General features: G+C 36.4%; 1 protein-coding gene across 3 annotated transcripts in view; it reads right to left on the bottom strand.

Annotated features, from left to right (window-relative positions):
• The window catches only part of CFAP47 (cilia and flagella associated protein 47), a 321,340-nt gene that overhangs the window by 90,237 nt on the left and 215,098 nt on the right, over positions 1-16,005 (bottom strand). For all 3 annotated transcript variants that reach the window (XM_049871901.1, XM_049871902.1, XM_049871903.1), the window contains one exon: positions 1,002-1,124. In XM_049871901.1, coding sequence (XP_049727858.1) covers positions 1,002-1,124 — 123 coding nt within the window. The remainder of the gene's footprint in view (positions 1-1,001; positions 1,125-16,005) is intronic.

Raw genomic sequence — 16,005 nt, 5'->3', positions numbered from 1 at the left:
TCCATCTAGAATTTATTAATACATGGTATGGCATTATATACCTTCATTTTTTTTTAATCCAGTAGTCAATGAATTGGGTCAGCACATTTACTGGATAACTTGTTCTTTTCCCATTAATTTCAAAAACCACTTTTATTCAGTATTTTTTATTATTGTGTTTCTTTCCAGGCTTTCAGTCTGCTCCATTGACCTGGCTTTTAGATATCTGCAATAATACACTTGCTCCTTGAACAGAAATCCTACTTTTGGAAATACAGAAATTTTGGATTTTAAATTTAAATTTTAGAGTTTTATAGAAATAAAAGCACCACCATGTAATGAGGTTTATTGTAATTAGTCTGTAAGGGTAGAAAATTGAAAAATAATGTCCATCAGAATCGGAATGGTTGAATAACTGAATATAATCACATTATGAAATACTATGTGACTTTTTACAAAGAATGAGTTATCAATCTGTATAGAAATCTATTTGTTTTTAAATATGCATCTATTTTTATTAATCTATAGGAATGACTCAAAACTGCAGACCACAATTTTATTTTGCTTATTTCTGAACCCAAAGACCTGACCCTGTCTGCCATACATAAGCTGTCTCCTACAATTCCAGCTTGTTGATACTGTGTCCCCGGCTACCACCCTCTGTGTGGCCTCATCAAGATGGGCTATGGTTTCCTCTCTGGAACCTATGAGTAATGAATTCAATTTGTTTTCTGGCCTTCCTGTATGAGTCTCACTTTTTTTGCCTCACTTGACACACCATCCAAGATACCTACAGATCCCTTTGGGTCAAAATTAATACATATATTGATGTTTACAGCAGTAGAAACTCAGCAAGTAAGCTACCTAATGTTAATCCTGAAATGATACAATAAAAATTTTACAAATTTGTGCAAGCGACATTTGGATATGTATTACACATGTAAAGTGCCCAGTTCATTTAAAAGTGAATGATGAGGGTTTACGCAGATTAATCATGAAACTCCCCATAATGATAAACTTACCTGAGTCTTCCTCATCAAAATTTTGGGATATTTCTGATGATGATTTCTGAATGGATTGTTCTCGATCTGTCTCTTCCTGAAAATCATTATCTTGTCTGCTTTTAACACTAAATGAAACTGCACCTATAACACATAGGGGTGTGAGATGTCAGATTAACCAGGCATTAGTTTTCTAAAATGAAACATTAGTCTCAGTTATTAAAGTCACTCTGGTGTTATGGACTGAATCATGCCCCCCACCCATCCCGTGTTAATTTCCTTGCCCTTGTACCTGTGGCTGTGATCCTATTTGGAAACAGGTGTTTCCTTTGTTCTGTTAATGAGGTCATACCAGTGTAGGTTGGATCCTAAACCTAATCACCTCTGAGTTATAAAAAGACCAGAATAGACACAGAGACACACACACAGGGGAAAACAGATACCATGTGAGAGTGTCTACAAGAAGCTAACGACAGCCATGGAACCAAGAAACTCCGGATATACTGACAAGGAAGGAATCGACACGGCCAAGACTGGGATTTGAACTTTCAGTCTCTAAAACTGTGAGAAAATAAATGCCCATTCTTTAAAGCCACCCCCTTGGAACATTTTGTGTTACAGTACCACTAGGAAACTAAGACATCTGGGTTGGACTAATAAATATGAAGCCAAACACAAACTCTAAGTGTTAATTTTGGAATTAAACTTGATGGCCGTACAGAACACTTTAACAGAAAATTCAAGGAAATATTTTCAAAATTTCCATTAAAATGGTAATATTTCAACAATTTACCTGCAACAATTAAGAAAAAAGGGCAAGTAATAGAACTGCATCAGCTTTCATAAAACTTATTGGTCTTAGGTAACTGTTGATACTTTTTTTTTTCCAATGTGATGTTTAATGCTCTATTTACTTATTAAAAATATAATATTTATTTTGTTTTCTATAATACCCTAATATCCCAATCATAAATTTTCCTTTAAACATTTAATATGGAAGATACTAAAAAATTTGGAAATTGTTAGTGTCAAAAATTGGCATACTTTATCTGTAATTTTTACTGTATTAGTTTTATAAAAGATAGGTATTAATTTTTAAAACGAAGCTTAATACACTCAAAATAATTCAGAGGTTTGCCAAGCTCTCAGTACCAGGCTGCCATTATTGCACACAAAACTACATCTCCCTAGCTATGCAACGTAATCAAATAGCTTATATTAAGGCCTACCCATACTTTGCAATTGAATTAGGGTAATCTCCATATTTTATTCATTCCAAAGACAATTAGAACTGAAATTAAACATGAAGATTTTCTTAATTCCCACTTAACAGCAAACATCCCCTTCTGGAAAAGAAATTGAAGAATGTATGTAATTTAAGGAAATAGAATTTTAGGTACACAGTCTCCTCGGAGAGAGATCTTAAAGTAATACCATCTTGAAATAAAACATAATAATCCACATAAAGCACTTAGCCAAAAGCATAAAGCAAGTACTCAATAAATGGCACCTTACTGATATGCTTATCAATCACGTTTAGGGATGGTCTCAAAGAGAAAGATGTCGGTCACATTGCTCATGGGAGGACAGCTTTCTAAGAGAAAGAAACCCCTAACCTGGAAACAGTATTTTCATTGGTGTGTTTCCTGTGTTTACAGGTGGTTCCACGCTTCTCGCAGATGTGTAACAAAGGTTCCTGAAAGATCTAACTCTAGACCTGTTCTGTCCAGTGTGATAGCCACTAGCCAAATGTGACTATTAAGCACTTAAAATGGTACTTGTGTGACTTGGGAGCCCTAGTGGTGCAGTGGTTAAGAGCTTGGCTGCTAATCAAAATCTACCAGCTACTCCTTGGTAAATCCCATGGGGCAGCTCTACCCTGTCCCACAGGGTCACTATGAGTCAGAATTGACTTGACGGCAATGAGTTATTTTTTTTGGTGAATATGAATTGAGATGTGCTCTAAGTGTGAAATATGTACCGTATTTCAAAGACTGAGTACAAAAAATAAACTATTAATAATTTTATATTCATTATATATTGCAGTGATATATTTTATTTAGATAAAATATATTATTAAAATTAATTTTATCTGATTCTTTTTAATTGTTCTTAATATAAAAAAAAAACCAGTGCATATGGCCACTAGAAAATTTAAAATTACATATGCAGCTTGCATTTCATTTTTATTGAAGTGTTGTTACAGACAAATCAGTTTTGATCATTGCATTTTGTATCCATGCAAATATTTTATGGTGACTCTAACAATCTGAAACAGTCTCAATGAGTATTTCACTATGTGAAGATATTTAAACGAATAGTTCCCGAGCTGACTCTATTTTAAAATTTGAACTTCGATTTTTAACTCACTGGTGGGTCATAAAATAATTCTAGTAATTATTGCAAGCATTTTTATAGAATAGAATAAGGGAGAACAGAGCAGAATCGACTAGAATAGAGCTCAGGCTGTCCAACAGAACTTTCTGCAATGATGAAATTTTTAAATATTTCCACCATTCAATATAGTAGTCACTAGCCACATGTGGCAATTTAAATTTTTTAATGTTACTCAATTTTAGTTAATTTAAATTTGAATAGCCACTCATGGCTAGTGGCTATAATACTGGATAATATAGGCAGTGAACTCTCAGAGCATATCCCATATAGTAAAGATAAGTATTATTTCATAAAATTTTTCTGTCAGTTTTATTTGTATCTCTGTGTGTGTGTGTTTACTGAGTCACAATGTAAAATCAATAGTTATTATTTTTTGACCCCTGGATCCTGGTCAAAAAACTTGGAAATCTATTTCTTTTTTTTAATGTATCTTGTCCTTGGAGCCGATATAGTGATATCAAGCCACAGGGACAGGCCATCAATTCCTTTAGGGAAGAGATTATGCCTTCTCTGAGTTTTGTAGTCTTTAGACATAAAGTTTTACTGCTACTAATAAAACATCTGTTGTTTCTTCCATTTTATAAGCTAGAGGGTAGAGAATTGACAAGAAAATGTGACAACTCGTATTTACCACCACCTCCATTCTTTTTTTAAAAAAAAAAAAATTTTTTTTTCCATTCTTTAAATTGTCGTAACTACATATCCTCGCTGTTGGGTCACTTGTTTGTTTACATGGGGTATTAAAAAAAAAAAAAAAAACCCGTTGCCGTCGAGTTGATTCCGACTCATAGTGACCCTACAGGCCAGGGTAGAACTGCCCCCTAGGGTTTCCAAGGAGCGGCTGGGTGGATTTGAACTGCTGACCTTTCTGGTTAGCAGCCAAAGCTCATAACCACTGCACCACCAGGGCTTCATTATGGAGTATAACTACTATTATTAAAATGAATACCAATAATTTACTGCATTAATCCACAATTTAAAATAATCTATTCTAGATTACTAAAACAAATGAAATCAGATTAATAATATACTAATAGAAATTCTCTCCAAAGAAGCCATGGGAAGGTTTGCCCTACAGTCCTCTAAATATCTCACAGGGCATGGAGGTCAGGGAACTATTCTTGTTCCTCTTTACTGCCTCCAAACCATTTCTCCTCCCATCTCCCTCCAAATCCCAGGCTTCTTTGAAGAGCATGACGTTAGTGCCTATTATCATTCTTGGCATATTCATCTAAGGGTCTCCAGATCACCACCAATATCTGATTGAATAATTTTGTACTTGTTTTACTGTTGTTTTCTTCTCAAATACCCCTGTTATTAATCTAGGTATTGAACATTCATGTAAATCTTTATTTTCAGAGCCTAGGATTTCAGCTTCTTGACTTCACTTTAATAATAATCTTGTACTCTATTTCACCTCAGCCAAGGTCAAAACCACCCATACTCCAAAATTTCAACTACATACTTTCCACTCTCTAAACACCACCTCCTGTTACATAGCTCTTTTCTCCCATATCACTCCTTTAATAACCCTTCTATCAAACAGGACGTCCAGTCCATTGACACTATCATTTTTCCACTGTTCATCATTACCCCTAGACGTCTTCGCTGTCCTCCCAACCCAGCTCCAATTCCATGACCCATCACCATCATCCATCCCATAGAGACTCCCTTAAACCCTTGTATTTCTTGCCCTCCTTTGTTTACAGGTGCCAGAATGAAAATCCTACGCTTATACTATAGCAGCAAAATGAGACTGGAGAAAAACACACAACCCTGTTGACTAGAGTTATTTTCAATGTATTACCACACTCCTAATCCTGGCACTCTGATATATTATTTTAATGAATTCTTCCTGCCATCCTCTGAGATGACAATTTAACACCTTTGCCTTTCCCCTCAAACTTCCAGTACCTCTTTTTCCTTCTTCATTCCAAGCTGATCATCTTGTTTCTATTTCGCTATAAAAATTAAAACCAACTTCCCTCTATATCAATAATATAATAGGTCATGATTACACCACCATCAACATGAAAAAAAATTATCTCTTAATCTACATTGCCCATATTTAGAGCTCTTATTTCCTTAAGATAAATGCCAAAAGTGGCATTATTGAATCAGTGTATTCAAATATTTTATGGCCATACATAACCAATCACTAAATTTTGAAAGGGAGTTGTAAACAGTGGCAATATTAAGTTGCCTTCATTTTAAAATTATATCATATGTTTTTCCTCCTTTTTAACTTTCGGTTTTTTGAAAATGCAATACTTAAACAAAAATAGAACGATAGTAGAATCATCTTTTTCTTTCTTCTTCCCCACTCATCTGAAAACAGTTATAGGTAGGCCTGATATTTCCCAGTGCTCTCAAATATTTTTTCTTAATTTACCATCTGGTTTTTTGGGGATAAAGCACAATAACTTAAAAGGGAATACTTATACTATGCATACTATAATAAATATATGCCCATTCTATATGTACATACATGCAAATTTACATCTGTGTGTATCCATTTATGACAAGATGGAGAACATGGACCTCTAGAAAGAGTATGAATTTTAATTACTTTTACTACCTGTAGACAGTCTTCCAAAAGATTAAGAAGAGGTATTTCAAAGACCACTTGATGACTGAAGTTTATGAAAATACACTGCATTTAAAGCAAGATATTTAGAAAATTATTTCTAAAGAAACAAAATATTTTCTAAAAACAGCTGCTCCTGAAGGAAAGGTATCTGGACTTTCAACTGTCATTTATGAAATATTCAAACAAAAGTTTAATCAGTAATCCTAGGGGCAAAATCAAACATAAAGCAAAATGCCCAGCTCTCCCTTCATGTTTGATATCAGGACCTAGTAGGCAATACTCTAGCTATTTATTTGCAAAGGGTGGTGGCTTATGTTAAAAAGTAGGGAGAATAGATGGTGTAGCTTGGCTCAGTCACTGTTAGCAGCAGCAGCAGCATCAACAACTGAGCTGTCTTTAAGGAGTATATGAGATATAAACTTAAAAAAATAAATAAAAGCACCAATGCAGGCAATGTGTGAAAGGTGACAAACGAGAGGTGCTAAAAAAAAAAAAGTTGTCGAGTCAATTCTGATTCATCTCACCTCATGTGTGTCACAGTAGAACTGCTTCATAGGATTTTCAGTGGTTTTTTTTTTTTTTTGAAAGTAGGACACCAGGCTTTTCTTCCAAGGAACCCCTGGGTGAACTTGAACCTCCAACCTTTCCATTAGCAGCAAGCGCATTAACCATTAACCATTTGCACCACCCAGGTACAGGTTGTGGGTAATACAGCTCAAGGGAGAAAGATAAAGAACTCAGCTGTGAAGACTTTACTAAGAAACTGAGACTGGAATCTCTCATCTTCAGGTGAGAGTTTACTAACCTAATCTATTCGTTGGTAAGTTGTGTCATAATATAATTTTTTAAAATGTAAATCATATGTGATGATTTATTTTCATAATTAAAAAAAAAAATACACACCAGATAGATAAAACTAATACTTGGATAAACCTACACATGTCACACAATGTGTGTGAACTGAACAAAAAGGAAGTCTAATCAGTATTTCAAATACTGTGAAATGGTCTCAAGAACTAAAAGTACACATTCTCCATTTTTTCCTCCATTATATTCTAAATATAATTAGTCATTATTTCCCTCCTCCTACTCACCCATTTGGAAACCCTGGTGGTGTAGTGGTTAAGTGCTACAGGCTGCTAACCAAGAGGTCAGCAGTTCGAATCTGCCAGGTGCTCCTTGGAAACTCTATGGGGCAGTTCTACTCTGTTCTATAGGGTCGCTATGAGTTGGATTCGACTCGATGGCAGTGGGTTTGGTTTTTTTGGTTTACTCACCCATTAATGCGTATTGCACTTTTATCATCCCTGACAAATACAAATTGGGCAATCATTTGTAAAACAATTCGAAAGCTCTATATGAATATAACAAGACCATATACTGTAGGCCTGAATGAGAAATTAAGTGACGCATTTATCTTAAAAATAGAAATGGGTTAAGAGAACTATGGAAGCCATTATAAGCCTATTCAGTAGCTTATGTCTCAATCAAAAGAACATTTTTAAACAATGCATCTTGGTCAGAATTATGTCACTAATTTATACACGATTTTTTTTCCAATGAAAAATATTTTTCTAGTCAACACCGTTTTATTTCTACACAATTGTCTTTTTAAACTGGATCAATTAGCTAGTGTGGAAAAGATAACCAAATTCTAATATACTTATCACAAAGGAAACTTTAGATCCAGCAACCTGACTGTCAGCAATAAACCTTCAAACCAAGCTCTGTAAATAATAATTACAAGAGGAAAAAGTGTTTCTGAAAAATGATCATTTATTTTTCTTCATAGTATTACCCATTGCTGTCAATTCCTTTAGGACAGAGTAGAACTGTCCCTTAGGGTTTCTAAGGCTGTAATCTTTATCAAAGTTGACTGCCACATCTTCCTCATTGTGGAGTGGCTGGTGGGTTGGAACTGCCAACCCTTCCGTTGGTGGCTCAGCACTTAACCATTGTGCCACCAGGGTTCATTCTTCACAGTATATGTAAATACAATTCCTTTCTTCCCTAAGGCTAAGAACAACCGATCCAAAAGATCCGAAAGGAAACATAAATAAATAAAACTTTATTTTGGTGCTTGAATTTGTCAGAAGGAGCACTGGTGGCACAGTGGTTAAAGCAACTGACTGCTACTGAGAGGTACTGAAAAGTTGGCAGTTGGAAACCACCAGCAGCTTCACAGGAGAAATATGTGGCAGTCTGCTTCTGTAGAGATTTATACCTTAGAAACCTTATGGGGTCTCTACGAGTCAGAATCAACTTGATGGCAGTGTGAGGGGAGAGTTTGTCAGTGTGATAGGAAAATTCTTGAACTGGTTTGAAAAAGCTATAACAGAAATGATCATAATGAGTAATAGCAACTCTCTAAGAGTTGCTATTATTGACTTAATAGAGTTGCTATAATTGACTTAATAGAGATTTTCAGTTTATCTGAAGAAAGTGTTAGGAAAAAGTCTAACAGGAATATTAACAATCAGTAAAACAAATGTCCCCTAGTAAATGAGTCTTTTTTTTTTTCAAATTAGGAATTGTTTTTCTCTAATTTTATACTATCCTATAAAATCTAAATATCGAGATTCGAGTTTAAAGGCTGGGCAATAAGTTTTTATTAATATTATGCTTTGGAAAATACATTAATTTAACACTTACTCTGTGCTGTTGTTGTGTGCCGTCAATTATGACTCATAGCGACCCTATAGGACAGAGTGGAACTGCCCCATAGGGTTTCCTAGGCTGTAATCTTTACGGGAGCATGTCAACAGGTCTTTTCTCCCGCAGAGCCACTGGTAGGTTCAAACCATTGACCTTTTGGTTAGCAGCTGAATGCTTAACCATTGCTCCACCAGGGGTCCTTTTACTCTGTGCTAGGTATATGCAAAATGCTTCCTATTTATTATCTTACTTAATACTTGCAATAAATATATGAGTTAATTATTCATTGGATGCATTTTAAAGCTGGGCAACCTAGGGCTTAGAGGCGGTTGGATAATTTATCTCAGGTTGCACAGGTAGTAAGTGATAAAGACATATATCTTACCCTGGCATAGAATATGAACCTGTGCATGGATCAAGAGGCAGTCGTTCAAACAGAACAAGGGTCAAAATTGGAAATTTTGCATGGTTCAAAATTGGAAAATGCATGCAAACCAAAAGAACCAAACCTATTGCCCTCGAGTTGATTCCGACTTGTAGTGGCTAGTGGGTTCAAACCACTGGCCTTTTGGTTAACCACTGCACCACCAGGGCGCCTTTGCAAATGCATGCTGCAGGATTGTATTCTTTTCCCTCACTTATTTAATTTGTATGCAGAAAAAATAATCAGAGAAGTCAGACTATGTAAAGAATGCGACATCAGGGTTGGAGGAAGATTTATTTAACAACCCGAGATAGGCAGATGACACAGCCTTGCTTGCCAAAAATAAAGATGACTTGAAGCACTTATTAATGAAGTTCAAAGACTATAGCTTTCAGTATGGATTACACCTGAACATGAAGAAAACAAAAATCCTCACAACTGGACCTGTGAACATCATCATGATAAAAGGAGAAGAAATTAAAGTTGTTAACAATTTCCTTCTACTTGGATCAAAAATCAATGTACATGGAAGCAAAGAAATAAAACAACATACTGCATATGGAAAGTCTGCTACAAAAGACTTCTTTAAAATTTGAAAAAATAAACATATCATTTTGATTAAATTTTGATGACTAAGGTGTATCTGACTCGAACCACAGTCTTTTCAGTTGCCTCATACAAATACAAAAGTTGGATAATGAAAAAGGAAACAGAGGAACTGATGCATTCAAACTGTGGTGTAGGCGAAGAATATTGAATAGAGCATTACAATCAAAAGAAAAAAACAAATCGGTCTTAAAAGAAATAAAACTAGAATGTTTCTTAGAAGTGAGGATGACAAGTCTTCAGCTCACTTACTTTGGACATGTCATCAGAAAGGAAAGAACAAACACTAGAAAAGGACATCATGCTTGACAAAGTAGAGGGCCAGCAAAAACAAGGGAGATGTTCAGTGAGATGGACTGAAACACACAATGAACACACAACAATGAACTCAAACATTCCAAGGATCATGAAGATGGCCCAGGACTGGGCAACGTTGTGTTGTTATACATATGGTTGCCAGGAATTGGAGCCGACTCAATGGCAATTAAGAGGAAGATACAGAAATTCAAACTCAAATAGTCTTTATAAAATAATTCTCAATTGTTACAATATTATTGCTTGAATCCCTGAAATAGATGCAAGTCACTTAAATGGTAAAAATCAAAGGCTGTCTTACTCAGGATATAAAAAGTATCTTGGCTTGTATTTAAGAAGAAAGATATATAAATCTCAAAGAGCTCTCATTAAAAAGGAAATCCTTTCTTGATATTTTGGAAAGTAATATTAAAAATTATTTTATATAAGTAACAAAAAATAGAATAAGGCCTCTTATGTATGTGTTTTGTATTTTAAAGAAACTACACCCTTCTTTCTCAAGTCAAATATTTTGGTTATGAGATCTCATCTTAATAAAAGAACTAACGTTAAAAATATACTATCTTGGATTGCTTTTGAAATGTTTCCAATGGGATATATTAAGAAAACATTGAAAACCAAACTGTTAGATTTCTCAATGTGTTCCTTCGCAACACAGTAACAGTTATACAGAAAGACCAAAGCAGTAGACGTACAGTAGATGTAATGGTATATTGATTAATAGGGAGGAATTGTGAGAAATGATGGATTTGGAATTTGTGCAGTGACCTACGATCAAGCTCTAGGTGTGCCTGTGGTAGGTTTGTATTTGAATGCCTATTTGTCCGTGGAACAAAAGCTAAGTGGCCATTCTAAATGAGAGTTAAGGGCAGACTGAACTAGGCCAGGAATTGTGGTTTAAGAAACACAGGGGGCAGTTTAAAGAGAACTGGAAAGGAAGAATGATACTATAGTAGCCTGAGTTTCTTGAGAACCAAACTTTGGGACGGGAGATAAGCAAGCAAGATATTTATTACGGAGTGTGTGGTAATCAGTACTTGAGGAAGGAAAGAGAAAAAACTGAATTGGACAGAGGGAGAAGTTGAGATTTGATGAGGGCCCCACAAAAGCTTCAGCCAACTCGGCAGGGACTGTGAAGCTGGGATGGCCCTCCAGAGTTGTCCCATGTTGGAATAAGGGGGTTGAGCCTTTATACTGCTGAGTTGATCAGTTACTGAAAGTAGTCTACAAGTGGAAGGAGCTGTGTCCTTGAGATGACTTTTTTTTTTCAAGCAAAGCAATGCCCAAAGAGGGTTGATATCATGGCCATCTTCCAGCATCATTCATAGTAGCTACAGTAACAACTCTTTCATTCCTGAAAGGGGACAAGGTTGGTGCATCGCAGTGTCCATCACAACTATAGTTGATGAAAACTGGATGTGGAGAGATGAGAGAGAAAGAAGAGTCAAGCGACGCTAAGGAAAGTGATACTATTAACTGTGAGAGGAAAGCAATCAGAGAGATAGGTTTACTGGTTAGGAAGGGAAAGCTCAGTTCTATCTTGACTTCTGTCATGGACCGAATTGCGTCCCCCACAAAATGTGTGTATCAATTTGGCTGGGCTATGATTCTGGGTATTGTGTGATTGTCCACCATTTTGTCATCTGATGCGATTTTCCTATGTGTTGTAAATCCTGCCTCTATGACATTAATGTGGGGGGATGGGTAGCAGTTGTGTTATGAGGCAGGACTCAATCTATGGGATTGGACTGTGTCTTGAGCTGGTTCCTTTCGGTACATAAAAAAGAGAAGTGAGCAGAGAAACAGGCGGACCTCGTACCACCAAGAAAGCAGCGCTGGGAGCAGAGTGCATCCTTTAGACCCAGGGTTCTTGCACAGAGCAACTCTTAGTCTTGGGCAAGATTGAGGAGAATGACCTTCCTCCAGAGCTGACAGAGAGATAAAGCCTTCCCCTGGAGGTGACACCCTGAATTTGGACTTCTAGCCTACTCTACTGTGAGGAAAAAAATTTCTTTTTGTTAGAGCCATCCACTTGTGGTATTTCTGTTACAGCAGCACTACTGCCCTGTAAGGTTTCTAAGAAGCACCTGGTGGATTCAAACTGCCGTCCTTTTGGTTAGCAGCTGTAGCTCTTAACCATTACGCCTCCAGGGTTTCCAGATAACTAAGACAACTTCAAAATTATATTTTTATGTCAATAAATTTCAGAAAATGGAAACATATTGAATCAGTCAACCTAAATGTGAAAACATGGAACCTTAAGTTTTCTTAAGGAGAAAAAAGCAAAACAAAACAAAAAAACCAAGCAAATCAAAATGCCACCTGTGAAGTCAAAGCCAAAATAATGAGTTAATAACTTCATTCATTAAAACGTGATGGTTTAATTTCCTCCTTAATAACTATCAAATGATCTTACTGGTCTGGATTAAAATTAGAACCTGAAAAGCTAATCTTACTGTCCTTTATTACAGGATTAATGAGTGACAAACTGTAGAAACACAGTACTATGGCCCACTGCTTATCTATAGTAGTGAAATATACAACTACATTTCCATTTTTCTCAGGAAGAACTTTTGTTTTGCATAAGACTAATACCCATTGCTGTCAAGTCGATTCCGACTCATAGCGACCCTATAGAACAGAGTAAAGCTGCCGCATAGAGTTTCCAAGGAGCACCTGGTGGATCTGAACTGCCGACCTTTTGGTTAGCAGCCATGGCTCTTAACCACAATACCAGCAGAGTTTCCATAGGACTAATAGGTGAAAACGACTGGACCTTAGTGGTTAGCTTGTACTTTAGTAACTGTAATCCTTGAATTTATTTTCATTGCAATAACATAATTCATAAATATAATTTAGAGACAGATTTTTTTTTTTATATATGTGCAAAAATTTGGAGATTCCAGTATACCCGGAGACTCTGCAGAAGAAAGCCCTGGTGTTCTAATTCTGAAAAATCAGGTATTGAAAACCCTAGAGAGACATACACGGGGTTGCCATGAGGTGGCGTCAACTCCAGGGCAATTGATTACTGGTTTTAAACATGCAAGCTCACAACATAGAGAAACTCTTAAATTAATTACGGTATTAAGAAAATTAACTTGGACATGTAAGAATTAAAGGTTATATAATATGGTACAACCTGCACATCAATTTTCTAAGAATTTGCTCTAGTTGCTCTTTAATAACCTACAGACAGCCCATATGTCTGAGTGTGAGTCTCTAGTATGACAGATCTGAGGATGTCATACTAATAACCCCTAAATGCAAGACTCCAGGCTACCACACAGTAGCACGTATCCCAGAGCAAATGCCATCTCCAGTGATAACTTAGCACTGTGCATTCATGCTTTCTTAGTTTTTATGTGTGTTTAACTTTCTAGTTGGAAGAGGATTATTTGAATATCTTTTCAAACATAATATAGTAATGGCATCCCTAAATGTTTTTAAACAAACTTTACCTCACTGTGAACTAGTACAGTTGATTTTTTTATCTAAGTTTTTTGTTTTGTTTTTTTTGCGTTTGAGTGCATCCCGACTCATAGTGACACCATGTGACAGAGTAGACCTGCCCCATAGGGTTTTCTTGGCTGTAATCTTTGTGGAAGGGGATCATAAAGTCTTTCTCCTGCAGAGTCACTGGGTGGGTTCAAACCACCAACCTGTATGTTAGCAGCCAAGTGTTTAACCATTGCACCACCAGGGCTCCTTAAGCCTAAGTATAAAAAACCAAAAACCAAACCCATTGCCATCGAGTCAATTCTGACTCCGAGTAACCCTACAGGACAGAGTAGAACTGCCCCATAGGATGTCCAAGGCTGTAATCTTCACAGAAGCAGATTACCACGCCTTTCTCCCACAAAGCAGCTGGTGGGTTAAAACCAGAGCCTCGAACTGTTCAGTCATGGCCGTAGTAAACAAGGGCAGATATGCACTGCATAGCAACTAAATCTGTTGTCTGTTGGATTTTGACCTGAGTAGGAAACAAACCTTCTACCCTGTCCTGTAGGGTCGTTATGAGTTGGAATCCCCTCAACAGCAACAGATTTTTAGAAACCCTGGTGGTGTAGTGGTTAAGCACTATGGCTGCTAACCAAGAGGTTGGCAGTTCGAATCCACCAGGTGCAGTGGGTTTGGGTTTTTTTTGGTTTTATGAAACAAACAGTGGTGCCCTGTTTAAAGATAGTGGCCATCTGTGCAGCTTGGAATGTTTCAGGGGCCTGATGCGGGAGATTGGATTATTGTCAGGATCGTGGACAATGATACACATTCAAAGCATTGCAGTCCATTGCCATCTTTGAGTGGGGCACCACTTTGTTCCCTATCAAAATCCCATGGGGAATAGATTTGGTTGCTATGCAACGCATATGCTGCTTTTGTTTACAATGGCGATGACTGAACTGTTTGATCTGGGTTCGAAGCCCTGGTTTAAACTGCAGACCTTCTGGTTAGCAGACAAATGCTTTAACCATTGTACAACTAGGCTTCTTAAGCCTAAGTATAGAACTTCATAATTAACTCTTAGGAACTATTACTTGGGAGCAACAAACATCTTTCATGTCTAAGCAAAAAGCCTTTAGAAATTCTTACAATCACCAGTGACATGTTATTTGTGGTCAAAAAAGGGGAAAAATAGGTAGCTGAATATTTTCCCTTTGCCCACAGAGTTGAAGGAAGTGCAACAGGGAAAGACTATAAACAAGGATCATTTATTAAATTATGATTCATTTAAATGTATGAGCAAAATTCAGGCTGTAAGAATTTAATATATTGTTCATGGTCTGGGGGCCTAAAATTATTTCCAAACATTACACAACAAGAATATTTTCATGTAGCATTTACTTATAGTGCCAAGTCTTTAGATGTTATAGAGCATTAAAGTGCTTTCACTCTGTTTATTCCACATTAGGATGACAGGTTTTCCAGAAAGATACTTACTGCCAGTTGCTACCTTTAAAATGAAAAAAATCAATTCAAAATTTGATTTCTAAATATTATGTGTTATGAGAAGCACTGCTTGCCATGTGTATTTTCAGAATGTGGTGCTCAGCAAAAGTAGTGCCATTTAAATCTGCAGTTTTCATTTAAAACTTGGGCAGCGTATTCATGCTATCCACCACAATGCAATTGCAAAATTGCACTTCTAGTACTTTGCTATTTCGTATTTAACTGTTATTGTGTTGCAAAGGAACACATTCACAAGTCAAACAGTTCAATGCACACACACATATGTATATATGTATATAAATATACATATGAAATATATATGTGTGTGCATATACATATAAAAATACTAATATATCCCACCAGAAACATTTTAAGATCAAGCCAAAATTATACATTTTTAATTTTAGCTCTTAAGATAGGATCTCATCACCAAAATAGTCAGCTTGAGAAAGAAGAGTGTGCGTGTGTGTGTGTGTGTTATAACACAAAATATTCACAATAGGCTTATTCTATTGTTTTTTACTTACACAAAATAATTTTTTATTTATAAAATAAAAAGTTATATAAAATAATTCAAGCTCTGACCAATCTGAAATGACCCTGGTCATGGTCCTGGGGTACTCAGATACATGATGTGTTAACCCTTTAGTTGCTGCTGGATTGTTGGGACATCCGGGTATCCTGGGGGAGGTGCTACGGTGCCTAGTGTGGCAAGGGTTGTGCTACAGTAGAGCTAAAACAATATTTTAAGAAGCAGAACACAACTGGTTGAATGTCAGCCTTGTTTGTAACTACAATGTTTATAAAAAAAAAAAAAAAAACCCTTGCCATGAGGCGATTCTGACTCACAGCAACCCTACAGGGCAGGGTAAAAACTGTCCTATATAATTTCCAAGTGTGTAAATCTTTACAGGAGCAGACTGTCACATCTTTTTCGCGGAGTGGCTGGTGGGTTCAAACTGCCGGCCTTTTGGTTAGCAGCCAAGGGCTTTACCACTGCGCCATTAGGGTTCTCTTCCTCAGTAAATAATTATTGTATACTTAAAAACAGAATTGAAAATGAGCACATACATACACACGCAAAAACATTT

Source organism: Elephas maximus, chromosome X (genome assembly GCF_024166365.1).
Source record: "Elephas maximus indicus isolate mEleMax1 chromosome X, mEleMax1 primary haplotype, whole genome shotgun sequence".
NCBI classification, from domain to species: Eukaryota; Metazoa; Chordata; class Mammalia; order Proboscidea; family Elephantidae; genus Elephas; species Elephas maximus.
The sequence above is the reverse complement of the archived record's forward strand: the minus strand, read 5'-3'. Positions and strand labels throughout refer to the sequence as shown.